This window comes from Amphibalanus amphitrite, unplaced genomic scaffold (genome assembly GCF_019059575.1).
Source record: "Amphibalanus amphitrite isolate SeventyFive unplaced genomic scaffold, NRLGWU_Aamphi_draft 000129F_arrow, whole genome shotgun sequence".
In the NCBI taxonomy this organism is placed as follows: domain Eukaryota; kingdom Metazoa; phylum Arthropoda; class Thecostraca; order Balanomorpha; family Balanidae; genus Amphibalanus; species Amphibalanus amphitrite.
Window position 1 is genome coordinate 730287 of NW_024881624.1, and position 27881 is coordinate 758167.

A 27881-nucleotide genomic window follows, 5' to 3' on the forward strand; every position below is an offset into this window, starting at 1 on the left:
GTTCCCTGCAAGCAGATGCCTTGTTAAAACGATTATTACTTGCAGCATGCAGTCATGCAATGTTAAATCCATACAATATTTTTCCAAATCCAGTGTCATGTTTGGACACATACCTAGGGATATTCGTGAATTTAACAACAATTCCAAGCTACCGTCTACCGGCGCAATTTCTGAAGTAGGGCCTATTTCTTGCACAAATAAGTTAAAGGGACCCTCCCACCTTCAAAAAAGTTTATGAATTGGCATGAAAGTGATGTCGCTCGGTTCAGAAAGAGCGAAAACGAATATCTACCAAATTTCACCGAAAAATATTCACCGGTTTTCAAGATATTAGACTTTTACTTTTGTTTACTTTTTGGGATCTCCGCTGTTTCTAGCGACTTTATTTTAGAAGTGCGGCGTTTGCGGCAGATGTTGCGCGCAAATAGCATATACCACCGCGTGCTACAAAACGTTTTAGTCAAACTTAATGACGGACGTTCGAAAGCCTGATGACGTCATCAGATTCCCGTAATGGTTAAGAGATAGGGACCAAGCTGGTCCCACCCTGCAAGTAAAGGGAAGAAATTTCTTGAATACCATAAAGCTGCGGGGGTTGCGACCAGGATAAATGGTGGTTTCTGAGCCTGGCCGCAAACTTGGCTATCTCAACTCAAAACTAATGTTAAGGTGGGAGGGTCCCTTTAAGTGAATTAACACCTTAGCTTGACTCGACTTAGTATTTCATCTGTAGAGTTCAGAAAATGATAGAAAGCCCTCTCCTAACGAATCTCCGATCAGTCGATTTGTTCCATTGCAGTTACGTTACTACCAACTGCGACATCTATAGATCTTTTTGTGAACTGAAGATAAGGTATAGAACATGGTGACGCTGCAATCGCATGCAAGGTGCCTTATGCCATTGTCTAGGCCTTGATCCAGCTGCCAGCTGGAGATGATGAAGTTTTGGACAAGAAGCCAACTTTTTGAAGATCAGTGCAAGTGACGCAATTCTTCCTTATTTGGATAATGCTTTTCTCAAAAGCCATCGCAAGCATGGTTCGCATGAGCGAAATGTACTTCCCCTATTTTACTTCATATGGAGCGATTTGGAAGCATTTTCATAAAATACGTTTGTGGAGTGCTTGATGCTTTCATTTTGGCAAAAATTCAAATTTGTTTCTGAAGAAATGCGAGAAATGCTATAAACAGTATTTCAGTTGTCGGATTTGTTGTATTTCAGATGATATTTTAAGGTAAGAATTGGTACTAGAATGTTCTAACGAAAATTTTGAGTTTCTAATTCGTTATGTCGATTGACAATTTAAGCTGAAAGGAAAGAGTAAACACCAATTATCTTTTACTCTGACTCGAGCCAAAATTGTCGTTTAAGGTCGTTGAGGTTGAGGTTGATTGTGATGGCATTGGCAGATTGGGTCACATTGACATGGTAGTTCCCCAGTGTGGCTATCGAATGCTGGTTCAGGTTGAGTTTTGAAAATAGGACAGTAATTTTCCGAGATCTCAAGGGGGCTGTATTGCTCCCCAGTCCCCATGGCCCATGGGTGGCAGCGGCACCCACATGACGTGCCATGCCTTACCTGGTTATCCTACCTGGTGGCTGGTTGGGTTTTTCAACACTTTGCATCATACAAAGGATGGTAGGATGTTGTCAGTGGAGGACTGAAGGAACCCAGAAAACATGACATGCGCCAGCCCACATGGAACGTAGGTATGACACCCGGTCATAGAAATTTGGTTGGAATTGTGCATCTACACTGTATATATATCGATTCTCCAGATAAAGTTGTATAAAAATTAAAAAACGTGTTTGGTGCGATTTGGAAAGATCTGAATCACAGAGCAATTTAACAATGTTATGGCACAGTTAGTTGTACCTATGGGGCACGGATGCTGCTGAATTCTATGGTTTGAAAATATTTTTAAAATAAAGCCACATAAAACAACCAACCTGGCCTACCTAAAGCCAACTTACCTGTCCTACATACTAAATTACCTACCTACAGTATCTATGCAGCCTATTGCCTACAGCTATACGAACAATCATTTTTTATTCAAAATTCTGCTGCATTTCAGCATTATTTTGCTTTAACTATGCCTATTATCATATATGGCACACCACATTTTGTTGCATGGGTGTCCAATAAACTTATACAGCTATAAGGATGGGTTTGGTGGGTTTGTCAATTTTTGGTGTTTTATTTCTATTCCCATGACATATGTCATGTTAAAATAATTCTTTTAAAGAAAATTGTTTGCAATAAGTATGGAACATAACGCTCACCTAACTATGGTTATCTCTCTGTGTCCGTTTTAGCTTGGGACCACATCCGTGATGCGTCATGTACCGCCTGACCATCACCGAGCGCCAGGAGGTGATACAGGAGGAGCGGCGGCGGCGCAGCCAGGCGCGGCTGGTCCAGGTGCGCCAGCAGGCCAGTCGCGCCGCCGGCCGCACCCGCCAGCGCGTGCAGGCCGAGTCGGCTCGTCAGCTGGCCAAGGTCAAACAGGCGGTAGCCGCCGAGTATGCCGCCGATAAGGAGAACAAGCTGCAGCACCTGGAGGCCGAGTACTCGGCGTGCCTGCGCCAGGTGGGCGCCGCGCACCTGGCCGCCGCCCGACAGCCGGACCTGAGCGGCGCCAAACGGCTGCTGGCCACCGAGCAGCAGCAGGTGGCCGAGGAGCGGCAGCGGGCCGCGCTGCGCCGCGTCCGCGACAGCCAGCGCCAGCTGCACGAGGAGCAGCGGCGCGTCGACACGCTGCGCGAGCTGAACCGCGCGCTGGAGCGGGTGCGTGCCGACCGGGTGGCGCAGGAGGGACACCAGCGGCGCCTGCTGGAGGAGCGCCGTCAGCAGCAGCAGGACCAGCACAGACAGGGGACCGTCTCGCAGTCGAGCGCCGCCGCGTCCGCCGCCGCTGTCGTCTTCCAGTCGGCCTTCCGGCCGCGCGTCTCGTTTCGCGATGACGCTGTGCAAACGAGACCGAGGCCCCGGTGCAAGCGAGCGCGCGCCCAGCAGACAGCTGATCGCGGTATGCTAGCGCGTGACCCCACCGCTAACCGCGGCAGCCAGACGCGCACGCTGAGCCGTGACAAGAAGACGGGCACCCGGTTTCCGGAGCCGGAGCCGCAGCCTGCTCCGGGGTCGGGTCCGGGCTCGGTGGGCCGGTCGGGCTCGGCCGCTCGGTCCGGCTCAGCCGGTCGCTCCGGCGCCTCCACATCGTCCCGCGTGCCGCAGACGTCCCGGACATCGCGCGGCGGCGGATCGTCGAGTCGCTCGGACGCGCCGACGGCCGGCACCAGCAGCGCCTCTGTCACGGACGTGCCGCACTCGGAGTCGGCGCTGACGCCGTCTGAGCTGCAGCGTCAGCTGAGCTCGACCTCGACTGGCCGCGCGCCGCCCGCCGCCGCCGGCGTGCCGCTGCGCAGCGAGACGCGTCCGCCGCCCGAACAGTATCAGGTGCGCCGCGAGCAGAGCGGATACGACGCGCGCGCCGCAGCTCGAGAGCAGGAGGAGCTGCAGCAGGCGCGCGCCAGCTCCGAGCGCCTCCGTCAGCAGGAGCGCGAACAGGCGGCGGCGGAGCGTGGCCGGCAGGCGCAGAGACGAATGAGCGCGCGCAGCGAGTACGCTCGACTGCTGAGTGAGCTAGAACGTGTCGAGGCCGAGGAGCGCCGCGAACGACGGGTCTCCGGCGTCGGCTCGGCGCAGCAGCTGGCGCGCGCCACTGCTTCTCTGACCCAGGAGGAGGCCAGCGGAGTGGCTTCATATGAGGAGCGGCAGCGGCGCCTGAACCAGCTGTTCGAGGACGCCCTGCTGCTGGCGGCCGACGCCGAGTCTGAGGGCGACCAAAGCGCCGAGTTTGTCACGCCTGCGCGCGACCTAGCGGCCGAGTTCGACCGTCACGGTCGACATGTCGCAGAGCTGATGGCGGCCGGGCCGCCACCGACCAGCGCTGCGGCTCCGGGGGCAGAGGCGCCCGGCGCTCCGGGAACCTGGAGTGCCGCCGATGAGGAGCCCTCCATGGACCAGTCTCAGTACTCGAGTGTGTCCGGCGCTGATCCTACGAGCCAGTGGCCGACGGACGGGTCAGTGGCGGCTACCGAGCAGGAACAGTATGCCAGTGGGCTGGAGGGCAGCCAGGGCTACCCAACGGAGGAGCAGCCCCCGCCCGGCTACGGTGAGCAGTCCATGTTCGCCCAGCAGCCGGAGTACGGAGAGGGACAGGAAATGTACGGACAAGATGGACAGGAGATGTACGGACAAGATGGACAGGAGATGTACGGCGAGGAGGGACAACAAATTTACGGACAGGAGGGACAACAAATGTACGGACAGGACGGACAACAAATGTACGGACAGGAGGGACAACAAATGTACGGACAGGAGGGTCAGATGTATGGTGAGGATGGTCAGCAAATGTACGACCAGCAAGGACAGATGTACGGCCAGGAGGGTCAGATGTATGGTCAAGAAGGTCAGGAGATGTACGGCCAGGAGGGTCAGCAAATGTACGGCCAAGGCGAGGAGATGTATGGTCAAGAGGGTCAAGAAATGTATGGCCAGGAAGGGCAAGAGATGTACGGACAAGAGGATGAGACGGCGGACGGCGGAGGCCAGTCGCCATACGGGGCTGACGAGCCAGATCAGGAGATGTACGTCGGTCCGGACGGTATCTACCCGGTGGCCCGCCCGGATCGGCCGGAGGCCACTTCCCCAGACGTATCCTCTCTGCGCACGGCCGACCTCTCGTCGCTGCGCACCTCCGACGTCTCGACGGTTCGCTCGTCAGATCTGTCGGCTCTAGCCAGCAGCGGTGCCGCCGCCCCCAACGAACCAACCTTCGACTCGACGACCACTGCGTACCGGACGGCGCCGGGCGACCCCGGGGACCCTGCTCTGGCCGCCGGTCTGCTGCAGGGTGCACCGGCCGCCGTGGGATCGCACGGTGAGCTGCGCCAGTACGTCAGTCAACTGCTGGACGAGAGTCGCGAGCGGCTCTCCCAGCTAAGCATGCCCGCCTCCTCGCCATCGACCGTGTACGGCTCGGCCTCCGGCGGCTCGCTGTCCCGCAGCGGCGCAGCGGACGCCACCTTTGCCACGGCCGCCTCGCCGGGCAGCTCGACAGCTGACGTTGGCGACGGCGGTGCTGAAGCGGCTGGAGGAACCTCCGGAGTCTACTCAGAGGACCCGTCACAGAGCGCTGCGGCGGCGGCGGGGGCTGCGGTGTCAGACCCCTACACACAGCGTTACGATGAGGTCATGCAGAAACTCTCCGAGGTGCAGCAGCGGCGCGATGAGCTGATGCGAAGCTACTCGAACATGGCAGACGAGCTGCGCGGCTCGGCCGCCGGGCTGGCGGCAGCGGCACGCAGCTCGGGCTCGCTGCGACCGCGGCCGCCGCCGTCACTGAGCCACGGCGCCGTGCAGGGTAGCGCGCCGCACGAACTGAGCACTATCCTCGAGCAGACGTCCCGCACCACGGGTCAGGAGGGCAGCGCCGACCCGGCCGGCGTCACTGCCGACTCCGGCGCCGCCCGACAGCCCGATGTCACCTCCACCGGCAGCGTGCTCTCACGCACGGGCGCCCGTTCGGACCCGGAGCTGTCCCCCGGGCTCGGCACCGGCGGCCGCGCGCAGGACGACACCCTCAGCCAGTTCTCTAACCTGGCCAGCTCACAGGAGTACTTTTCGCAGGAGTCGCCGCGGCCGGGCTCGGCCGCTGCCGCCTCCGGCCGTCCTGCCTCTGTGGGTTCTGCCTCGGAGGTGTCTCTGCGCAGCTCGGCCCTGGAGCGCGCACTGGAGGCGTCCCGCGAGGCGATCCGCTCTGTGAGCGGCACCGGTGGAGGCGGCGCCCAGCCGCGCTCACAGTCCGGTCAGAGCTCGCCGGACGTGGGTAAAATCATCAGCAAACTGGGCATGAAGTCGCGCTCTGGCCCGCTGGCCGACCCGCACTCGGCCGCGTCCAGCTCCAGTTCGGGCTCTGTCTCTGCGCAGCGCCAGCCGAGCCGCGCCGGCCGCGCCTCGGGTGACGAACTCCGCCGAAAGGTGCTCAGCAAGCAGGCGCACCAGTCGAGCAGCTCGGGCGGCTCGAGCTCTAGCGGCAGTTCGAGCAGCAGCTCGGCGAGCAGCGTGGCGTCCGGCTCTCCGGGCGGTTCTCCGTCGGCCGGCAGCTCGGGGATGCTGGCGCCGCTCGATCTGTCGGCCGCGCCGCCGCCGGCCGTCGACTCCAGTCTGGACACGGACAAGTTCGAGGCGGGCGTGGCGGCCGGTGGCGTGCAGTCTACGCCGATGAAGCGCTCGGGCCCGGCGCCCGAGGGCGGTCCCGTGGCCGGCCTGAGCGGCGCCGTCAGCATGCGTCCGAAGGATATGACCATGTCTCCCACCTCTGACGATGACTAGACGCCGCCGTGCCGACCTGCGCGCGCTTAGCGCAGCCTCGGCTCACGCGGTGAGAGCGGCACGAGGTCTGGCTCGGGGCCGGGGGTGTCCAGTTTTAGCCTGGTGGACCGAATTATGGGACCAAACTTGTTGATGTAGCGATGTTTTACCTGTGTAACGAAATTATTGATCTCGTGTAGATTTTAGTGCCCTGGTGTAGATGTTTAAACTGGTGACCGTCGCTTTAATTGTAGATAACATAGATTTGCAGTGTATGGACTCAGTTAATATTACGAAATACTACTCCTATCAACGCATCGTACGATTGTGCGAACAGTAGGTAGAGGAACGCTCACAATGGCGTTGAAACTGCCTTCCCGACTGACGTAGCAAAATATCCCAGTTTCGTATTGAGTTCCGTTCGCGATTGTGTTGCAGTATCTTGTGACATGCAGTCTCCATGACTGCCCGCGATCCATTCTGTGTACGGAGTGAGGTCAATGGTGGATAACGAAGGACGTGACAATAAACTGGAGTTATCGGTCGCTTCTTTTAGTAGTTACTGCTGGGAGATATTTGGGTGTAACTATAACAGCACCGAACATTTCGAGTCATGTTCATTCCGTTTGTTAGACAAATCGAATATAAATCTACCCAGTGCCCAGTCCAACGCCACTGTTAAGGAACTACAACTTCAGCACAGGAGATGGTAATGTGCAGTTAACTGGATGCTGAGATCAGTGTTATCTTGGCGTAGGTATCTGCGCGTACATATATTCGTATATGCGACTTCTGTCTCGATCCAATGAGCCAGACTGGTCATTTCCGGTATAATTTATATTCAACACGTATAAACATTCAAAAGTTTATCAAAACAAGACACTAGGCCCAGCATCGACGACAGTGCCTAGGTAGGCCAACAACCACTATCTGCATCATCCAAGACAGCACACAGCACACACAGATAATAAACGCCCTTCGTAAATTGTGTATCCGCAACCGAGGCTCAACAAACCCGGCAGAATATTTGAAAACAGGAGACGTCATCACAGGAACTCAAGGCTGAGATCCACTTTGTTCTCGTTAGATCAATCAAATCTGCACCCAATATCTCTGGCCTGAGCTTATTTCTACCCCACAGCTAGGGCCCAACAAAAGTGAAATAAAGACCCTGCATAAACAAGCCGAAAATATCAGCCTATCAACATGGCACCGGAACCGTGTCATACGTAACCAGATAAAAAAAAGAGCACGACCCCAGAAAAAAAAACAACATCCAACTCATCGTCATCCGCGGGGCACCTTGCCATCAATACGATGAACTTGCATCTCTCATGACGTGTCAAACATTTCCTCTCCCGTCTACCGCCAGGTTCCCTCGCTCTCACCTCTCCCGCACCCACTCCTCACCCATCGGAGGTCACGGGTGGCACCCGTGCCGGTCTTCTCACCACCACTCATTTCCCGCTGGAATACTTGTGAACGGCGTCGACGAACGCTCCGACATGTTCGGGCGTCATGTCCGGATACACACCGTGGCCGAGGTTGGCTATCCAGCGCCGGCAGCCGAATCGCTCCACCATCCGTCGGACCATAGCGTCGATAGAATCCTGGCGGAGGTGGCAGAAGCATACGGTCACGTGTCGCACGGTCAGCTGACAGCGGGAAGACGGTCATCACGATGGAATAGCTAGGTTGGGATTTTAGCGCCATGCCAAAATCTATTATTCCCCTAGTCTTTCATCTCCTTTGCGCAGCTCTTCTTCAACAAACTCCAACAAGTTCAACAACTTACTACCTAGATACAAAGCACAGCCCGTTCACCTAACTCTCGACCGCGAGCTATCCTTACCAGTGGCGCGTAGAGGGCGCACGGATCGAGGTTGCCCTGCCGGGTGACCTTGTCTCCCAGCCGACGGGAGGCGTCCTGAGGGTCGACCGTCCAGTCCAGACCAACCACCTCGTACCCGCTGTCTGCCAGCTGTTCCAGCGCGTAGTGCGCGCCCTTGGCGAATATCGTCTGGGGGAAACAAACGTCACATGACGAGTCATCAGGTGGCAGTGGGGAGCGGGCACAACCAGCTGATGAAAGTTAATGGAGGGGGGAGGGAAGGGGGATAAGTTAAAACATGGAATGTGGCATTGATCGGAAATGAATGTGCACTGGATAAAACAAAACGAATTACTTTTCGGTTCGGCTATTAACCATTAAAGGGACTATCCCACCTTCTAAAATGTTGTTAAAACCAGTTAAATTGTGCCCGACTTTATAGATTGGATGACCAGGAACACGGTTCTGGCATTAAACATCTTAGGCTTCCCATATTCCAAACACAAACTTTCAAATATGTGACGTCACAGCCCAAAATTACCTCCTTCCCCAGGCCACATTACTGTCATAAAGCCGATTCTTTTTACTCTGTAGGCACCACAACAAAGTTCAGACCAAGTTTTAAGCGATTTTTCAACGAACAAACCCATTTAAATCAGAATGACTAAACGAGGTGACGTCACACTAACGGTCGCTCCATGTTGAAGATAGGGCCTTGCACAAGGCCCATTTTCAAATGAAGGGAACGAATTTCTTCAACACCAAGAGGCCGCGGGGGTTGTAACCTAGATAGATAGTGGTTTCTGAACCTCGTCGCAAACTTGGCTATCTCAACTCAAACCCCATGTTAAAGGTGGGATAGTCCCTTAGCTGTAGCTGTATGCAACCGTAATATTCGTAACATTAAAAATTCCAGATGAAAAGCAACATCATAATAACACAGACCCCAAGCAGCGACATTGCAATGTCACTTGATCAACTAGCTCAAGTCTCACATATCTGGCCTCACCATTGGGATGTCCAGGTCCTTGGCCTTCAGTTTCTCGCGGACGTTTGCGCTAATCCGTCGGATGTAGGGCAGCGCGAACTCGGTGAACAGATCCGGTCCCAGGTACTCGGCGCTGGACTCAAACACTTGCAGAAGCTGTGGGCAGTCGCACAAACAAGATAGGACCATTTGGTTGTATCCCAGAAATGAAAGACAGATTCAATGGAGTTAGCATGCGAAAACTGGTTGGGCACAATAATTCTGCATAAACGTAATGTCAAATAAATATTTTACTGGCCTATGCGAGTATATTCGCCAACTTTGTTCTCGCTAGCAATTAGCAAACAGCTCGTGTTAACCAAATTGCCCAAAGACCAGCCGCTCCCTCCCAATCGGGCCGCTGTCCGTCCAAGCGTCCTCCTCACCTGCGCCCCTGCCTCCGCCTGACCGACTAGATAGTCCACAATGACGTCCGTCAGGATGGACAGCAGCTGGTGACTCGCCTCCGGATGCTGGTACAGCCACCGCTTCGCCTTCGACATGGTCTTGGACCCCTTACCCTCGATCATGTAGCCCATCAGCGTCCACTGAAAACGACCGACCGTGTGGCGGACGGGAGTGAAGTCAGTGGCGGATTTGCTGATAACAGCTCCAAAGGGACTTTTGGCACCAATGGAGAGGTCGAGGACGGGCCATACCATGGTAGACGTGTAAAGATGTTGATGCTGACGCTTGAGAGTAGCCAGGAATCATGATGTTAGAGGGCGTTAATCTAATCTGAAGTATCTCGTTCATGTCTCGTGATAGTGACAGTTAGCATCTCCAGCAAACAAAAAGCACACAAATAAGAAGGTACGCACACTCCACAGCTTCGTTATCTGAAGGCAGCAGCAGTTGCTACTGGACAGTATGCCTATCTTGTGCGCCACACATACGAAAAGTTCACTCACCGGTGCGCCTGAGAAGCCGATGAGCGGCACCTTTCCCTCCAGCTTGTGTCTGGTGAGGGTGACGGCCTGGAAGACGTATCCGAGCTGCTGGTGGACGTCCACGGGTCGCTGCAGGCGGCTCAGGTCGTCCGGGCCCGACAGCGGCTCCGGGAACACGGGCCCCTGCGCGGCACAGAGCGGACCGTCAGACGAGCGGGAACAAACGGTCAGGTGGGCAGTACACACAACCCAGAGAGACGCCGGCCTGAGTGAAATCCTCACCTTGGTGTCAAATAAATGAATAACATATGCATTAACATCGATACAAAATGTAGCGGCCTTTTGACATAGAGAGGTCTGAGTTAGAGTTTATCAAGAGCTTGACATGGTAGAATCAGGCCGTCTAGGACTCGCATCTCACGTGAGCTGTGTGCACCTCACACGGCTTCATAAAACCTCTCCCGTAATAACTACCCTCACCTAGTACAGCTCACCTGACTCTAAATATGACTCAGCTCCCCCTTATCTCGCCTACCGTCACTTCTATCTCACCGTTTAACTCTCCTCATGTAACACACCGTCTCATCACTTCGAGTGGCCTCACATTACCAAGTGCATTCTTACTTATCGAACTCACCTCTCCCGGTTTCATGAGCACCTCCATGCCAAGCGCCTGCGGCACCACCAGTATGTCTGAGAAGATAATGGCTGCGTCCAGGTCATAGCGGCGCACCGGCTGCAGGGTCACCTCACAGGCCAGCTCCGGTGTCCGGCAGATGGTGAAGAAGCCGTTCTGCTCGCTCACTGCACGGTACTCTGCGGGCACACGGGCGGGCCAGCGACTGTGCGGTCAATGAACGGTAAAGGCAAACCGGCACAGCGACATGGTAGCGGCCCTGGTGGCAGCCTACAGCGCCCTCCAGAACTTATAGGCCGGTTTTATCCCCCAGCAGATGACAAGGCCGAAGATTTCTGATGCTGATTATTAGTCATCCTGAATCTCCGATCCCGTATAGCAGCAGTTGCATGATAAGGCCCAAGGCGTGCTCCGGAGGCCGACATGTCGCCTAAACGTCTCGCCAAGCGTTTAGGCGTTGGCAAAGTGTTTATGAAGAGAGGAAAAGAGGAAACCGGGAACGCGTGAGAGCACGCGTTCCCGGTTATAACAGTTCGGGCTCGAAGCGCGACGAGCGCTTGAAATTTATGGGCCTCCTGACAGGTATGGTTGCGGTTGGTGGCAGGCCGTAGCCAGGCGAAGTCAGTGAGGGGACCGGCCGTGCGCGGCTATGTGCGCACGTTAAACTTTGGACTCTAAATTCTGCCATAGAACTGGAATTGCGCGATAGGAGGGTAGAGGGCAGGGTCACCGAAACAAGCTTAGCTTAGCGGTGGCTCTTTCCTTGTGAATCCTTCCTATCAAAAGGTTCGGACTAAATTTATAGAAAAAAACTGACAGCCAGCACCCCTATCATGCCATCACTTGGAGTGTAGCATAGGCACCTACCAGGCAGGGTCCGTCCAGCCTGCCTCATGATCCACACAGGCACTCGATCCACCTCCTGACCTCGTGCTGCTCGCAGCAGCAGGTCATTCTTCAGAGCAGGGAAATCCTTTGGCTGAAGATAAGGAAAAACATTGTATGCATTAATGTAGGTATCATGAAAAACTGATCTGAAAAGCATCTACTCTGCCTGTGGTGGGGAAATTAACTGGACATAAGTATTGACGCCAAAAAAGTAAATTAGCTACAGGCCAGACTGGGAAGTACAAATCATGGCAATATCAATGAGATCTTGTCAATGTCTGGGCAATCAGCTGATGGCATCAACTGATGCACTGTGCTGATTTACTGTGGAGCAGTGCAGGCCATAGCGCTGGCTGGCGGCGTCTGGCTAGCGTGCTAGCTCCCGCGCACAATGTGCGCGGAGGTAACTGCACGTGGTAACTGGCACGTATTTGTCATATACGTGCCAGTTACCCCGGCAACGGCCTATTGAGTTATTGACTGATGAGAAACGCGCTACAGGGGGCACAGGTTTATGAAAAATCGCAGTGACTTTGCACTTTCCTCGCTTCTCATTGGTCAATAGTTCATTGCCGGGGCAACCAGCACATGTGTGAGTGCCGGCAAGAGCACTAGCCGGGCGCCGATCAGGGCCCATAACTCAACATTTTGCTGAATTAAATTCTTGTGCTGGTGCATTGTGGCATGCGGCCAGACTCCAAAACATCCATACACTACGCCGGACGCCCGTGAGACCCTCTTGCGAAGCGATTTTGCGCTGAAATTCCTGGTTGATTTGCGCCGAAAATTGAGTGCCTATTAGTGCCAAAATTAAGCCACTTTTATATCAAGCACATGTGCACCAGCACATCCACCGATCAAAGCTCTATCAACCAGACCGAGCGTTCCGGAGCCTTGGACGCTCTCCCATATCAATGTTTGAGCGTCCCAATAAGTTTTTTTCCACGGAAACCTGATACCTCAATACGTTTAGCGCACTGTAGCGTCGTTCCGTGAAACAAGGCTGGTGCTGGGAGTTCCGGGGCCACAAAAATCGGTGGAGCGGCGTGTTAGAGGCTGGCGGGAGCCAGCGAGGGCCAGGCAGCGGAGCAGCAGGTGGCGCTCCGGCACATCAGCCTCTTCTCGGCACACGGTGCGCGCAGCCCATCGCGAAGCACCGCTTGTCTGGGCACTGCTGGCATGTCGCGGAGTGGAGACAGCCGATTCGGTGCACGTACTGGAGCGAGCGGCCCCAGTGGCCCGCCCTCATCTGGTGCACCGAAACGGCGTCCTATCGGTCCTCTCCGGGGATGGGGAGCGGCGGCGTGCTCCCGAGGAGTGGCTTGGATAGTGATTCCGACCAGTCATCGCGCAATTAATGCGAGGCCGCACAATGCACCACCCTGGTTAGCGAGCGGGCGTTTGAGGGCAGGGCGGCCGCTTGTTTCATCAGGTTGTCTGCACCCTCATTCCCCTTGATACCGTAGTGGGCAGGAATCCACCTCAGTATTACTTAACGATGCTCGGCAAAGTTCAACAAGGTCTTCCATATTTATCTCCACGCCAAGGGCTGAGGCCTCACCTGGGCGGCCGCTCCTCCCCTAAGTGCAAATACTCAGGGCGGCTCGCCAGTTTGAGCATGCGACAACCGGGGTAGGGACTCATCCCTAAACCACCCCAGAGCCGCCCGCACGGCGAATCTGCTGATAGATTGACCAGTGTGCCGATTTAATTCAGTGGCAGTCTTTTGCCAAAAAATTATGCAGCCTTCCTGCTCATAAAAATTCCGCGGTCGCCATGCGCTGAGTTCGAAATGTGCAAAGTATGTACACTGGCATTTTTTGCGCAATCCTGTCACTACGATGGACATATTCAGCATAACATGTACTTCTTCAGTCTGGGCATGCGGCATATTGATAGCAAACTTTATAGTTAGGTTGTATTTGCAGTATTCCAGTTTGTGACTTTAGGTGGAATATGATATCCAAGTGAAATGATGATCATTTTTTACTCTGTTTCATGAAACAAGGCATATGCAAACCATGGACTAAAGGCTTCATTGGTCCATGATGCAAACCACACCCCACCTCCATCGTTCCAAAAGTGAAATAGATCTATGGCCTTGGAAATAGATGTAGCGGCAAATTATCATGAGGCCTCAGTTCGATAATTTCGATTTCGATAATTCTTGACAATTTCATAGTCTAATGTGACGTCACAGGTTTTGAAAACTTTTGCATTTGATCCGCTAATAAAAATTGCTTTTTCGAGACTGGTTTTAAAGGGACCATCCCACCTTAACATTAGTTTTGAGTTGAGATAGCCAAGTTTGCGGCCAGGCTCAGAAACCACCATTTATCCTGGTCGCAACCCCCGCAGCTTTATGGTGTTCAAGAAATTTCTTCCCTTTACTTGCAGGGTGGGACCAGCTTAGTCCCTATCTCTTAACCATTAGCGGTTTTTTGATGACGTCAGCAGTCATTTCAACGCCCGCCATTCCTTGAACCCGAGTTTTGCTGACCTTGAGCTCCCTTTTTTATCAACGTGAAATCCGTCGTCGGCGCTGAGAAAGCCTATTGCTTTTCATTTTAATTTGAATATTAGAAGATACCCACCACTGGAACTTGGACTGATATTATACCAAGGCCGAAGATGATCAAGCTGCCTGCTATATCTGGAGCTTGGTGTTCAACTTCAACATGGAATAAAAAACAAAATATCAAAGCAAACTGGATATCAGTCGGGCACACTGTGGTATTTCCGATCAATTTATGGAAACGTTTCCATTTTTGGAACAATGTTCCAAAAATGGATACGCCGTTTCCAAAAATAGAAACGATCTGTTCCATAAATGGAGACGCTGTGTGCATCGCTACCTTTAAATCAAACTGGGCATTGATTGGTGCAATTTGGCATGCGCAGGATGCCGCCAATCGACAGCCAGCATTCTAGTTTATGTTCCTGTTCTCCGATTTTCCGATCAGAAAACCGAAAGTTGACGAACGAGGCGATGCTTATAACATGTTGACGTGTTAAAAAATTAAAACGTTTTTCTAATCGAAAATAATAACATTTATGAATGTTTTGAACAAAAAATAACGTTTTTAACAGACTACTGAAAGACTGACCCATTGATTGGAACAACCACATCACCGGGAACTTCAGTTTTTCATTCATTTTCACGCTGCGTTTTCCGGTGTACCAGCGGCCTGGTGGTCGTCAATCTTTGATTAAATCGCATGAAAGTTGTTGCAAAGCCCTATTTGGAGACTTAAGTGGGCATTTTATGATATTTCAAATGTGCTGAATATGATCCTAGGCTCGGATAAACGTAAATCTCCTTGCAAATACGTAAAAAGCAGGATGGAAATAAGGTCTCCACCGTCGTCACACCAAATACCGTTGTATTCTGACGATGAATTTATTCATTCTAGCTCATGTGTAACATTGATATTAATTTTATATATTGAAATGATATCTACGCTTTATGTATTGCCCACTTTGGACCACATCTGTCCAGTAGTTTCTGGGAAATCTTAGTTTTAGTTGACTTTTGAATGTGCTCAAGTTGCGGCGCGTAAGGTATTATTATCGAACCCGACGTCCAAGGTAACTGCCGAGAGCCGAGATGCTAAACCAGTCCCAAAACATCAAATTTTTAGTTGCATGTGAATTTTAAAAACACATTTAAGCTAAGTTTGCACACATTTGAACTTCAGCGTTTCTATTTTTGGAACATCGGCGTTTCCATTTTTGGAAACTAAGTCTCCATAAATGGATACGATTCAGGAGCATTTTAAAGACGTGAATTTTAATGCATACGACAGCTTTCCATGCAAGAAGACAAGTGCTTTTGGTGTATCTGAGCTTGTTTTACGCGAAACAGTTGTTATACGTCGAATCCAGCCACCCTTGGCAAGAAAATATGTGCGGAGATGTTAGCGTTTCTATTTATGGAACGAGCGTTTCCATTTTTGGAACAGAAGAGTAGTCAAAATTGGAAACGTTTCCAATAATAGAAACGTCTCCATAAATGAATCGGAGATACCACAGTGCGCCCGACTGATATGGTACTGCAAGTTAAAGTCCAAAGAAATTTGAAGAGCTGACAATTGACATTAATTCTTTCCCTGCAAGGTTTCCATATGGAGATCACAGTCACACCATGAAGAAATATTTTTGATGTTAACAGTTGAAAGGGGATTTATCTTCCAGTTTAGACGAAAGACGCTGCTGACTGTCTTTGGAAAAGGATGTCGGCATGAGGTGCAATTGTGCTTGTGAAGTGGTTATAACTGGTCTTTTCACAGTATTAAATTGAATGTGCCATTGCAGCCAAGTGTGTTATCATGTAAGGTAAAATCAAAACTACAATGTTGGTTTTACGAGCATTGAGAAGGCTGGTAGGTAACACCTGCCTGTGCTCGTAAATCATGCTGCCAGAGTATTCTAAATTAATTTTATCATACACTTTTGTTGTCCAGAATGGTTGCACTATTGTTTGGTATCATATTATTCCATGTAAATATGGTAGTGTAAAGTCCGACCAACATGTTACCAGATTTGAAGCTGTTACGTTACCTAAGTACCTGTTTTTTACTGGCGTGGTGAATGTCACCTGGATTTTGTTTTGAGGTGCAGACCTAGTAACTCTGACTACATGGGTTTGAAGCTATTATCTATTCTGTTTTTACTGGCCTGGTGAATGGCGACTGATGTTGTCCGTGGATGGCACTGAAACAAATTTTGAGTGTTTTGTACAGTGTTTTAATACAATGCTGAGGGCTGAAAGTTGTCTTGTTTAGAGTGGTGAAAGTTCAGGATATGCCAGCCACCATGGTGGGTCAGAGTTAAATGTGTTGCAGTCAGTTCGGCTTCGGCAAGCACACGGATGGGCATACGCATCGAGACCTGCTCTGCCATACTTTCAGCCAATTTTACCTAGGTAAGTCTTTTCTTTTTTCTGCCAAAAGCTATGACATTGTGAATTTCAGCACTGTGGCCTGTGTGTAGCTTTCAGGAAAGCAATTCTAAATAAAGCTCTGATAAAGTGCAAAATCAGCAATGCAGCCCTCTATTACATTTTCTACAACATCTTACTTGTTCCTTGCATGGAGAGAAAAATGCAATGTTATGAATTCGTTTATTCACATAATTTGACAAGCATGCAGTTACCTGCTACTATCACTGCACAAAACAGAGCAGAAAACATCAGTTGATCAAACACAAGACATTGACATAACAGAAGTTTACAACATAGGGCTGCCGAACCTGCTTCCTCCCACCACAGTTGATGCCATTTCCTAGCCTGGCTTGATGTGAGCACTGAATAGCTGCTTTGTCTAATTACAGCTCACTACCATTCAACTTAAACTACTCTCTAGTGAGAGCGTTCAGTGTTCATAGCAGCTCGACAGACGACAGACAACAAACATCTTGACAAACCAACCAGTATTTGATTTGGCTAATGATTTATGTGCTTGTTGTATCATGGCCAAACTACTTTAACAGCAATAATCCCTGTTTCATCTTGATCTTGCTTTTATTTCCATTTGAACTCAGATCTTGAAACAATCATCTGAAGTGATATCAGATACTGGCTTCTGTTTCTCTTGAAAGCAAGTTAAAACAACAATGATAAACTAAGGCAGGAGATGTGAGTTGTGGCAGTAGATTTTTGATCCAACATATGTCAACCTTATATTGCTTGAGACCTCTGTGACAGACAAACAAATATTTATAGTTTTTTGATAGTTTGGATTCTTGGCTTGATTTAGCAGATCAGCTGTGAACCTTGACTTTGAAATCACATAAATGTCATGGTACCCGAACGAATCCTCGCATGACATTTCTTCGTAGCACAATTTTTCGTCCGCATTTCTTCGTCTACAAATCTTCGTCGGTGTATTTATTTGTCCCTCAATGCTTACTCTTGCATATATTTGCGTTGAAGAAGAAATGCGAGCCGATTTTCATATACCCTGGTGCGAGACAAAGTAATGCGATAGGTACGAATAAATGCCCTGACGAAGATTTGCAGACGAAGAATTGCGATACGAAGAAATGCCATAAGAATTGTCCTGGAATCCTTTATTGGCCATCATATATGCATATTTACGTCTGGACAACGAGTTGCGGGGAAAAGTGCTGATTTTGTTGCAGTTTTAGGAGCCGGTGATTAGGCTGGATTTTTGGGTTACTTTTTCGTTCCGATTCATGTATTTCATAGTGTTTGGCTTTTGAATATTTTAGTTCTTTCAGATAAATATTACTTGCCTTACAACTTTTGTAAAAACGTTTCATTTTTTATAAGCCGACGTTTAGAGTCCTAAAAATACATCAGCACTACAATCATTGTAAACAAACAAATGGAGCACACCACTTGGCTCTGTTCCAAGGCCATTTTTTAGTTTGTCTGGTGGTTTTCTTACTCTTGTACGTCGTTTTGTTGGATGTTTTGAATATTGACTTATATCATATTTAAGAAGCATGTTGACTGAAAACAATCCGAAGTATCCAGGACTCAGGAGGCTGACAGAGGTCCTGACTCCTGAGCAATATCAATATCAAGTTGAACAAGTTATGAAATTTTGGTTGATAAACGCAAGGTGATCGGGCTCATATATCAGCAAGAAAAAGTAAAATAAAAAGAGCTTATTGGCCAAAAACAAGCTATAATATTGCAGACCTTGGAGCAATACTTACTGAAGAGCACGCTGAGCAGGATCATGCCAGAAAATGTTGACTGGTGAGCGCATATTGATGTATTGGTATGGATATTGAATGATAACTTACAACAGCAAGATAAATTAGTGCTAACTTTCAAGTTAAAAATCTAGAATGAATGGACTTGGGCAGCTTAGATGCTTCATGCTATGCAGATTGTAATGTGCATCGGTTACTCAGTGTCTGGCAAATGAAACATGCGATCATTCTATTGCTACTGGAGGAGAAAGCTTGGATCACTAAATCCGCTTTATGTTGATTTTGATGTTAATCATCATTGTATTTCTTGAAAAAAGGATTATAGTAGAATTGTCAATGTGACAATCCATGCAACAATGTGATCATATAATGTGTTCATAGTCATTCGTGATAGTGATTATTGGTCCAATATACAATGGCAAAGCTCTCAGTCTCAGCATTTCTTCCTGTGGATGGCCAGCAGTGACTCAGAGCTTTGAAGTATTAGTTTTCTTCACAGGGCTGGGATAAAAAGTACTGAGGGTAATCTTCCACCAAGGAACTCTACTTTGACATGGTATGAGATGTATGCACAAGTAGGTAGGTGCTTAGTTCCTATAGTCAGTAGTTGTGTTGTGTATGTTTAGTCGGGTTAGCTTAGATTAGATTGTTAGTTTTTTAATTTGCCAAGTGTCCATAAAAATGTGACCTGAGCAATGAGCATACTCCTGACTAGCCTGACAGCTGACCTAGCCACAATCATCACACATATTTGCAGCCTACCCAAGACCTGCATAGCAGTAGTACCCAGTTATAAGTAGGTACTCACCCTAACTCAATCTTACCTGCTAACCTTCAACTTGCCAAAAGTTAGCTCACATTGCCAAGCTGCATCCAGGGAAACAGTCAACTGAGGAACTGGCTCATTGGGTGGCTGGTGTGAGTCTGTGCATTTAAAGTGTTTCTTCTCTGAAGCTGCTCTGCACTGCTGTATGTCATGTTAGATGCTCAGAAATGTGGGAAATGATTACTTAGCTACTTTAGTGCTTTGTTAATGCTCGAGACATGAACAAGTACAGATCCTGCAGGGTACAGCTATGAGTTAGGTGCTAGGTGAGTATGTTATGTGAATGTGCTGTTCCCTGTTTGACCATAGTAAGTATACAAACAAGCACAGGGTCACAGTTATATTCAATCTCCACATAAACATACAACAAAAACGGCCATATGGCCTAACTCCGAACACACCACAGATAACTTAAGCCTTTGCAGGCACAAAAATGTTTTGATTAACAGGACAGGTATACAATATATCCTCTGTCCTTGGGGGATCTTGCTGCCAAGTTGAGGTACAATGACTTAACTTCAGGATTGATCAACCTTTTCTTAGCCACTGCTTATATACGAGAAAGACCAAATGCTTGTTTCTTTTATTTACAGGACATGTATACAATATATCCTCTGTCCTTGGGGAATCTTGCTGCCAAGTTGAGGTACGATGACTGAACTTCAGGATTGATCAACCTCTTCTTAGCCACTGCTTATATACGAGAAAGACCAAATGCTTGTTTGTAAACTGCGTTGAAAATTTAATGATCCGCCATCAATTCTGACATGAAGGCACAAATGAAATAGTTCCCTCTCCTTTTGGAATACACAAAGCAAAATATTTAATAAATTTCAGTGGATGGACAAGAGCAATTAGCATAGCTTCCCCTCAAGTTAACTTCTGGCACTAATGAATTACACTGACGCTTATTCGCTTCATATTTTGTAACAAGCGCGCTAAAACTGCAATATAACAGCACTATATGCTTCTTGACAAAATGCAATACAAGTAAAAATTTAGCCCTGATGGCAGTCATTCTTGGTGGAAACGTAATTACAAAATATTTTGTAGTAACTATTAAATTCCGGCTGAAAATAGTCCACGGTTTAAAAAAGAATCATTCCAATGACGGTCCATTCTTGCGGTCCTGAAATCGCCACTATTTCCGGCCTCTCCAACGCAACTCGTTGTCCAGACGTAAATATGCATCATATATTGACCTTGATAAGATAAACGCATCATTCGCGCAATATTTGTCGCACTTTGATACCAAACTATTGCTTCCAAATGCCGACGTAAAGAAAACCTTTATGTGACGTCATAGAAACAGCGGATTTCCCTAAAAGTAAACAAAAATAAAAGTCTTATATCTCGAAAACGGGTGAATATTTTCCGGTAAAATTTGGTAGATGTTCATTTTCGCTCTTTGTGATTCACGCTACATCACTTTTATGCCAATTCATTAACTTTTTTGAAGGTGGGAGGGTCCCTTTAAGTTTTGATAAAAACCTATGACGTCAAATAAAAATCAAGATATTCAAACCTCACTTTTAAATGTCTTACACAAACCAATATCTGTAGCAAAATTGGGGCTTAGATTTTGTTCACTAGCAGAATCAGTGAGAAAACCTTATCAAAAACAGCGCAATCCATGAGTACCATTGACCCGTTTTCTGTTCGTGACTGCTTTCTCCAATAAACTGAACAGCGAAACTGATTGAATTGCGATTTTGGCTTGTTGACACTCGTTTTAGAACCGACTTGTGTCAGAAGAGGGTGATAGTCATCATAAGGTGTGTTAGAGGGTGGGTGGCAAATATTTTCCAATTTTTCTCTCCTTCATCATTACATTTAGTTTCAATTTAATAACTGTTTCAGCCTTTTTTGCTTGTTACCACCATAATTTTTAGGGTTAACCACTTCAACTTGTCTGGAAAGCATAAGGGGAGCATTCCAATTCTGGTCAAAGGGTTAGTTCCTTGCCTCTAGATTCAGCCATCTGGGTTTGAATTCCCGGCAATGCACGTGGCATTGCTGCTGCCTGACCACTTGGAACAGCGTGAGAGCTCCGGTTAGCACCTTGGTCCACCAGAAATGGTGCTTAACCCAAATCAATAATTCAAAGGCATAGGTAGGTATTAATACCATTTTGACCTGACCCACACAAATGCTCGAGCAAAGGATGCCATTTTTGAGTCCCTATTGCCCTGCTGTCAAGCAAAGGATGCCATTTTTGAGTCCCTATTGCCCTGCTGTCGATTCACCCCTGGGCCATGAACCCCAACAAACAAGCAACAGAATACTTAGGCCTTGCCGTTCAAACACTCCAACATCGCCTGCTTGTTGTTGTGGATCGTAATGCCCGCTTCGACTTAGAATTTGAATTGGTTATCAGATAAATGAAAAACGAATGATTAAAAAATGGGAAGTTATAGGAAATTAAAAAAATAGAAGAGCAGGTTGCTTCCAAAAGGTCTGGTAAGTGGTAGGAGTGGTAAATTGATGGACTGTGATGATTTTGTCCTTCTTTTCTGCATATCAATTTTAAGGACCCATGTAAGCCTGTGCACATTTTTCAGCTTCAAAATGGATAACTACAACCAAGATGATGATGACCTCAATGAAGAAGGAGATGTGCAAGATAACACATTTTCTGGCAGGGATGGTGCTATATTTCTGGTGGAAATGACCGAAGAAATGTTTGAAAAGCCAGATGATGACTCTGAATCCCATCTACAGCTGGCCTTGCTGGTAACATACTTTTGTGTTGTGATGAAATCAAGTAGCACAAAGTGCTCATAAGTCATAATATTGGTTGTTGTTAGATTAGAGCATGTGCATAATCTCTGGGTGTACGGTTGAATGATTATCTCTAGACATGCCAACCTTTCATTATTAACAAGTAATATGTTATTGTTATCTTTACCTTATTACCTACCTTTACCAAGATTTGCATTTTTATCATCCGTGATTGCAATTAGCTTGATCTGAATCTGATTTCAATTGTCTGATGCCTTCTCATTTTCATTTTTATCTCCCTCTCCTACTTCCCTTTCTCTATGTCTCAGTCTCTTTGTATCTTTCTTTCCCATCCCCATCTTTCATGCTCTGCCTCCTCAGTCTCCATCTCTTTCTCTCCTATCATGTCCCCCATCCTCGATTTTTCTTGATTCTCCTTTCTCTGTTTCCTCTCTTTCCCCTTTTCTCTCATCCTGTCCCCAGCTCATCTGCTTTCTCTGCACTGCAGTGCGCTCGGTCGATGAATGTCAACAAGATCGTTAGCTCCAGCTCTGACTGTGTGGCTGTGGTGCTGTTCGGCACGGTCCGCGGCCGCGGCGGATCGGACGGGGGAAGTGTGCACGTGCTACAGGACCTCGGTCTGCCCGGCGACCAGCGTATCATGGAGCTGGACAGACTCACCAATGGTCAGTCGGCATCGAGAGCCGGAGGGGCAGAACGGATCGGGGTGCTGTGGTGGACTTATTGGACGTGGAAGTGGACGGGATATGGGCGGGGGAGGTGATTTATCAGATCAGAGATCACACCTCATGGCCTTGGTAACGGACAGACTGACGGACCAGACAGAATCGGGACTTGCAGCACAGACAAAACAGGGCGTACGGGATGGACGACACAAGTTGCACGGGATTAACGCACCGCAGGGAACTGGATAAATGAGATCGACGCCGGGCGGATCAGGGCCAGGGCTCTCGAGAAAGACGCGTTAAGGCCCATCACACGAAAAACTATTGTTTCAAAGGACAGAGAACGGGCGAGCTAGAGGGCAGCTCAGAAACGACTTAAAGCTTAGCAGTGGGATGGGGAGAATGGAAGTCAGTGACTCTGTATGGTTTTCCCTTCAGGTGACGGTGAGCTGGAGAAGTTGCGTGAGGAGGTGGGCATCAGCACCACGTTCTCACTGGTCAACGCGCTGTTCCAGTGCCGCGCCATGTTCGCCGCCACGCACAAGTCAGTACATGTACAACCCATCGATTAAAGTAAAAACAAAAGTTCAAGAACTCAAGGAGGTGCCGATGCAAAGGCTACACCTCCGATAACCATCGCATCACATCGCACTACGTAGTTGAATAATCAGTTCAATTATGCCATTACTGTGTCGACGTTCTAAACCCCGCTACTACTATAATTGCGTGCTACCTACTGGCTACTATGTAGATAACACTACAGTATTGGAGACCGTTGAACTGTGACCAGCTATGCCCATGCACGTCATGCACGCTGTCGTCTGACGTTCTTTCTGATGTGATGTGCTGTTTCTGTTGCAGGAAGTCGAAGCTGTACTCGAAGCGTATTTTGCTGTTCACGTGCCGTGATCGTCCGCCAGCGGCCGGCTCCGATGCGCTGAAGCGGCACGTCTTTCAGAGCGTGCAGGATGTGCGCTCCAGCGGGGCCACCATAGACCTGTTTCCGCTGGGAGAAGGGTTCAGCATGGATGCCTTTTACTCGGTGAGAACACTGGCAGGAGGCTTCACACAAATGAGAGCGTTAAAATTTATCTTATCCTTCTTTTCTTTTCTATCTTTTTATTCCTGTCTCAGGGTTTGGCTGAATACAGAGCAGAGCTTGATCTAGTGCCACGTCCAGTGTTTGGCTAGACGCGTATCGACAGCTGGCAGCCCTCTAAATTTCCCCCACCCCATGGTTCTCTCTCAGGAGGTGCTGTTTGACGAGAACTCAGACGAACCGCCGCCGACGGCAGTCGTCTCCAGCAAACTGGACGAGCTCCTCACCAGGGTGCGCCAAAAGTCGCACAAGAAACGCGCCATCGGCAAGATACCCTTCATCCTGGGAGAGGGCGTCAAACTGGCGGTCGGCGTCTACAACCTCGTGAGGTAGTGACAGGTACCACTTCGATGAAGGTGGCAATCGTATACATACATTTTACAGCGATGTAACCATGCATTTCAGTTTGTTTCTTTAGGTAACCTGCTACCAACCTCAAAATATAATATCACCTCTCAATAAATCGCAAAGCTGTTCTTCACCATAAATCATTGGCCAAGCGTGACCGATCAGATGTGGCCTAGCGTGAAGCGTGACTTCAACCCGTGGCATTTGACGGTGGCGGTGACCTCTAAATTTGACCTCTGTGGTGACCCTAGCTGTGTCTCAGCCAGTGACCTCTGTATTGACCTCTGCTGCTCCACTGGCAGGTCGACTCCGAAGCCGAGCTCGGTGCGTGTGGAACAGACCACCAACGCGCCGCTGACGGGCTGTGCAGCAGAGGTGAACGAGAGCACGAGTAAGCCGCTGCTGCGGTCAGAGATCGACTACACGCTCACCTACGGCGGCCAGAAGATCGCCTTCAACAGCGTGAGTTGATGGGGGAGAGATGGAATGTAGGGGGAGGGAGAGATGACTGACGGCGGGTAGAGACATCAGCCGGCACGGCGGAGGGGACGGACCACTCAGGTATGAGGGAGAGTGGCGGACGAGTCAGAAAGAGTGGCTTATACGGAGGGGAATCAGGTGATGGAACTTTAGCCTGAGGGCATGACTTGATAGGGGGAGGGGGATGCGGATTGCGGATCGCAAAATTTGAGTTCGTAGATGTGCAAAGCAAAAGGAAAGCTGACAATAAATCTAAAACATTTGACAGGGTTCACTACCGATTTGACCTGGCCGTGACCTCTGACAGGACGAGGTACGAGAGATGCGTACCATTTGCGAGCCGGGTCTGGTACTGCTTGGGTTCCGGCCGGCAACCACTCTGGACGGTCTCCAGCACGTGCAGCCGGCCAGCTTCGTCTACCCGGAGGAGGCGCGCGTCAAAGGTAGGTACAGCTCGCTTATGGGCCGCGTGGTGCGGGCCCATCAGTGGAACGCATAAGATAGGGGGTGCGAGAGCCGGCATATTTGCAGCTGCCAAGAAATGGTTTTTTTATGATTTAGAAGCTTGAGTTTATTTCTGAAGTGTCATCATTTATCCAATCTGTTTTGTTGTCAAGCAAGCTGGTTTGGTCGAAAGAATATAACCGAAAACATATTACCAGAATATACCCATCTCTCCTTAAGTACGACGGTTCTCTACCAGTTTGAGCCCTCCTTCTGGCACAAATTGACCGTCTTCGATGCTCCCGTTCGCAATGATTTACCTCCCTCCCACGTCCCGCTTTGTCAGGCAGCCGTCAGCTGTTCACGGCCCTGCTGCGCCGCTGTGAGGAGCGCCGTCTGGTGGCCATATGTCGGCTGGTGAGCCGTCGGAACGACACGCCCCACCTGGTGGCGCTGCAGCCGCAGATGGAGCGGACCGAGGGCGGCGTGCAGATCGCGCCGCCCGGCTTCCACGTCATCTTCCTGCCGTTCGCGGGTGAGCCGGAGCGCCATGGGGTCACAGAGGTCAGGCGGAGCGTCACGGGGTCACGCAGGTCAGGCGGAGGGTTAGGCGGGTCACAGAGGTCAGGCGGAGCGTCACGGGGTCACAGAGGTCAGGTGGAGGGTTAGGCGGGTCAGGCAAAGGGTTAGGTGGGTTGGACGGAGGGTCAGACGGAGGGTCAGGTAGGTCACGGCTGCCGTCGTATTGAGATGTTTGATGAGGAGCTACTAGCTAGGGGAATGTGAGCGGCGTGTGGCGATGCCTAGATGTGAGGACTGACAGATAATCACGATATACCTGATATGTCTGATAAGCCGACGTCGTTACAAACTTAGTTCGTTGGATGCGTTATGGGTGAGCTAGTCACTTGACTAAGACGAATAATGCGCGGTGTTTCAGACGATATTCGCCAGCTGTCGCTGCCGGAACCCACTCGGGCTACCGACGAGCAGATCGAGGCGGCGCGCGCTATCGTCATGAAACTGCGCTTCAAGTACTCGCCGGACAAGATTGAAAACCCCAGCCTGCAGAAACACTGGATCAACATCGAGGCCATCGCACTGAACCGACAACAGCCGGACGAATTTGTCGACTACACGGGTAAGCCGCTTACCATTGTTGGAACCCGCTGCCCGGACTTGAGTTTCAGGGAGTGCTGCTATGGTGCATTATTGCACTTCCATTGAATGCCATTCTAGAAAAAAATGTTTCCAGTACCAAATCTTCGCGGGTTACGCATTGTCCCAGAGTCGTCGTAGACATCGTTTTTAACGATTGTATATAACAACTGCACCCCTATAATGGAGTCAGTCATGATGGGAATAAAGCGTAGTCGCTGCGTACGCGGCCCAGAATGGTGAGACAATATCTAAGAAGTTCGACTAAATAATGAAGATACCCAGCAGACTCACCACCGCACTAAACAACTACATATAACGCTACATTTATTACCTCTCTAAAGCCCCACAACGACATCACAGTCCCACTCAACGCCCTGTCCGCCGGCAGCTCCGGACGTTGAGCGCATTGAGAAGAAGGCTGGTTCGTTGATAGCCAACTTCAAGGAGCTGGTGTCACTGGACGGCGACCCGGACCCGTCTCCTGCGGCCAAGCGGGCGCGCCGCGACCCAGTCGACGTGGACATGAAGGCGCTGGCTGAGGCGAGGAAGGTGAGAGAGTGACCGGGTGATGCTAAATGGGAGGGCGGGCGAGGCTGTAGGAGTGGGGCTGACTTGGTGGGTCACCTGTGCAGCTCAGTCTCGAATAGCATTATTGTTCATGTATCATGTATCAAAAGCTTAACGTACTACGTTTAGATTCCGTCGATCATTTTAAAAGAGTTGTGAACCTACAGTGACTGAAATTGACGTCCTATCTGTGATGCTGATGTGGTCGCTGTCGTGCCAGTTCTTGCTGTGTTGTTGCTGCAGCTACTGTCGTGGTGTCAAGTTCCAGCGGTTATCTGTTCTGCTGCCGCCCATTTGTTACCGAACATTTTATTTCCCGCACCAAAGTTCCCTCAATGTAAGCAAGCGCCGTTCTACTGCGTTCCTTATCGTCCCATTTACCGACACACTGTGTTCTCCGCTCTAGGTCAACACGGCAAAGGTGGACGAACTGAAGGCGTTCCTCAAATCGGTCGGCCAGTCGGTCGGCACCAAGAAGAAGGCTGAACTGGTAGAGGCCGTGTACAACCACTTCGAGAGCTAGGCGGCCGGCCGGGTCTGATTTTTAGGACGGCCGAACAGACAGACAGACTCTGCGCCTCTGCGTGAGGGCGAATCAGCGGCTTTGTCGGACAAATACGGCTCTGATTAGGCGTCGTGTTCTGCAGTGTGCTGTTCACCACCATTCGCTTGCGTGCTGCTCAGGCTTGGATGCGATGTCACTTTTGCAGCACATCAGCGTATCGTGATCTAGCTCGCAGTTTGTCGCGTATTTTGTTCTTGTTATAAGTACCTTTAAAATGTGTTAATGGTTAGTTTTGTTTATCCCCGATGCAGACTGGAAGACGAAACGAGCCCGAGGTGGCTGTTAGTGCCCTTTGTCTTCTGTGAAGCCCCTGTTCTTTGCATGCTGTATGTAGTGAGTTATCGTTCGATAATGCACTCAGCTCAAGAATCTCACCACATGACGCGAGAACACAGATGGCCTGCTCGCTTTTAGCTCCACACGCCCGATCTCGTTGCACGGCGAGTAATTTGTGATTACAAAAAGTGTGCCTTTGTGTATTTGCTAGTCTTGTCGGATACAGGAATACAGCCCGACTCCATTCTTCTCGTGCCTTCTCGTGTAGTCTATAGATGGCCTTGATCCTTCTTTTGTTTGGGGGAGAGGTGTATTATAGTATACTGTGGGTCGTTGGGGTCAGGTGGGGTGGTTTGTGGCTTAGAGCAGGGGCC

The 27881-nt window shown here is 49.8% G+C and overlaps 3 protein-coding genes across 10 annotated transcripts in view; 2 read left to right on the forward strand and 1 right to left on the reverse strand.

The window, feature by feature from the left end:
* The window catches only part of LOC122381896 (X-ray repair cross-complementing protein 6-like), a 36698-nt gene extending 8944 nt beyond the window's left edge, over positions 1-27754 (forward strand). The window contains exons 1-12 of one of the 5 annotated variants that reach the window (XM_043366658.1): positions 20702-20935; positions 21722-21893; positions 22390-22567; positions 23006-23111; positions 23429-23609; positions 23817-23995; positions 24317-24476; positions 24802-24937; positions 25285-25473; positions 25879-26079; positions 26488-26648; positions 27073-27754. In XM_043366658.1, coding sequence (XP_043222593.1) covers positions 21729-21893; positions 22390-22567; positions 23006-23111; positions 23429-23609; positions 23817-23995; positions 24317-24476; positions 24802-24937; positions 25285-25473; positions 25879-26079; positions 26488-26648; positions 27073-27189 — 1773 coding nt within the window. In that variant the 5' untranslated portion in view covers positions 20702-20935; positions 21722-21728 and the 3' untranslated portion in view covers positions 27190-27754. Of the gene's footprint in view, positions 1-20701; positions 20936-21072; positions 21274-21420; positions 21621-21721; positions 21894-22364; positions 22568-23005; positions 23112-23428; positions 23610-23816; positions 23996-24316; positions 24477-24801; positions 24938-25284; positions 25474-25878; positions 26080-26487; positions 26649-27072 lie in introns of those variants that run through there. The other 4 variants (XM_043366660.1, XM_043366657.1, XM_043366656.1 and 1 more) reach the window with 4 other exon arrangements.
* On the forward strand, positions 829-6920 carry LOC122381894. Of its 3 annotated transcripts, none has more exons than XM_043366651.1 (2): positions 829-1235; positions 2318-6920. In XM_043366651.1, the coding sequence occupies exon 2, from the start codon at positions 2343-2345 to the stop codon at positions 6396-6398; it is 4056 nt and encodes a 1351-aa protein (XP_043222586.1). In that variant the 5' UTR covers positions 829-1235; positions 2318-2342; the 3' UTR covers positions 6399-6920. The 3 variants fall into 3 exon arrangements, with proteins under 3 accessions (XP_043222586.1, XP_043222588.1, XP_043222587.1); XM_043366653.1 differs by lacking the exon at positions 829-1235 and adding an exon at positions 1616-1711; XM_043366652.1 differs by lacking the exon at positions 829-1235 and adding an exon at positions 1616-1707.
* On the reverse strand, positions 7197-13863 carry LOC122381897 (uroporphyrinogen decarboxylase-like). Of its 2 annotated transcripts, none has more exons than XM_043366662.1 (8): positions 13717-13863; positions 11630-11741; positions 10763-10941; positions 10147-10308; positions 9622-9783; positions 9218-9352; positions 8230-8397; positions 7197-7987 (listed from the first exon to the last, which is right to left on the reverse strand). In XM_043366662.1, exons 1-8 carry the CDS (start codon positions 13720-13722, stop codon positions 7835-7837), a joined length of 1077 nt encoding a protein of 358 aa, XP_043222597.1. In that variant the 5' UTR covers positions 13723-13863; the 3' UTR covers positions 7197-7834. The 2 variants fall into 2 exon arrangements, with proteins under 2 accessions (XP_043222597.1, XP_043222596.1); XM_043366661.1 differs by lacking the exon at positions 13717-13863 and adding an exon at positions 13518-13668.
* Positions 27755-27881: the final 127 nt, after the last annotated feature.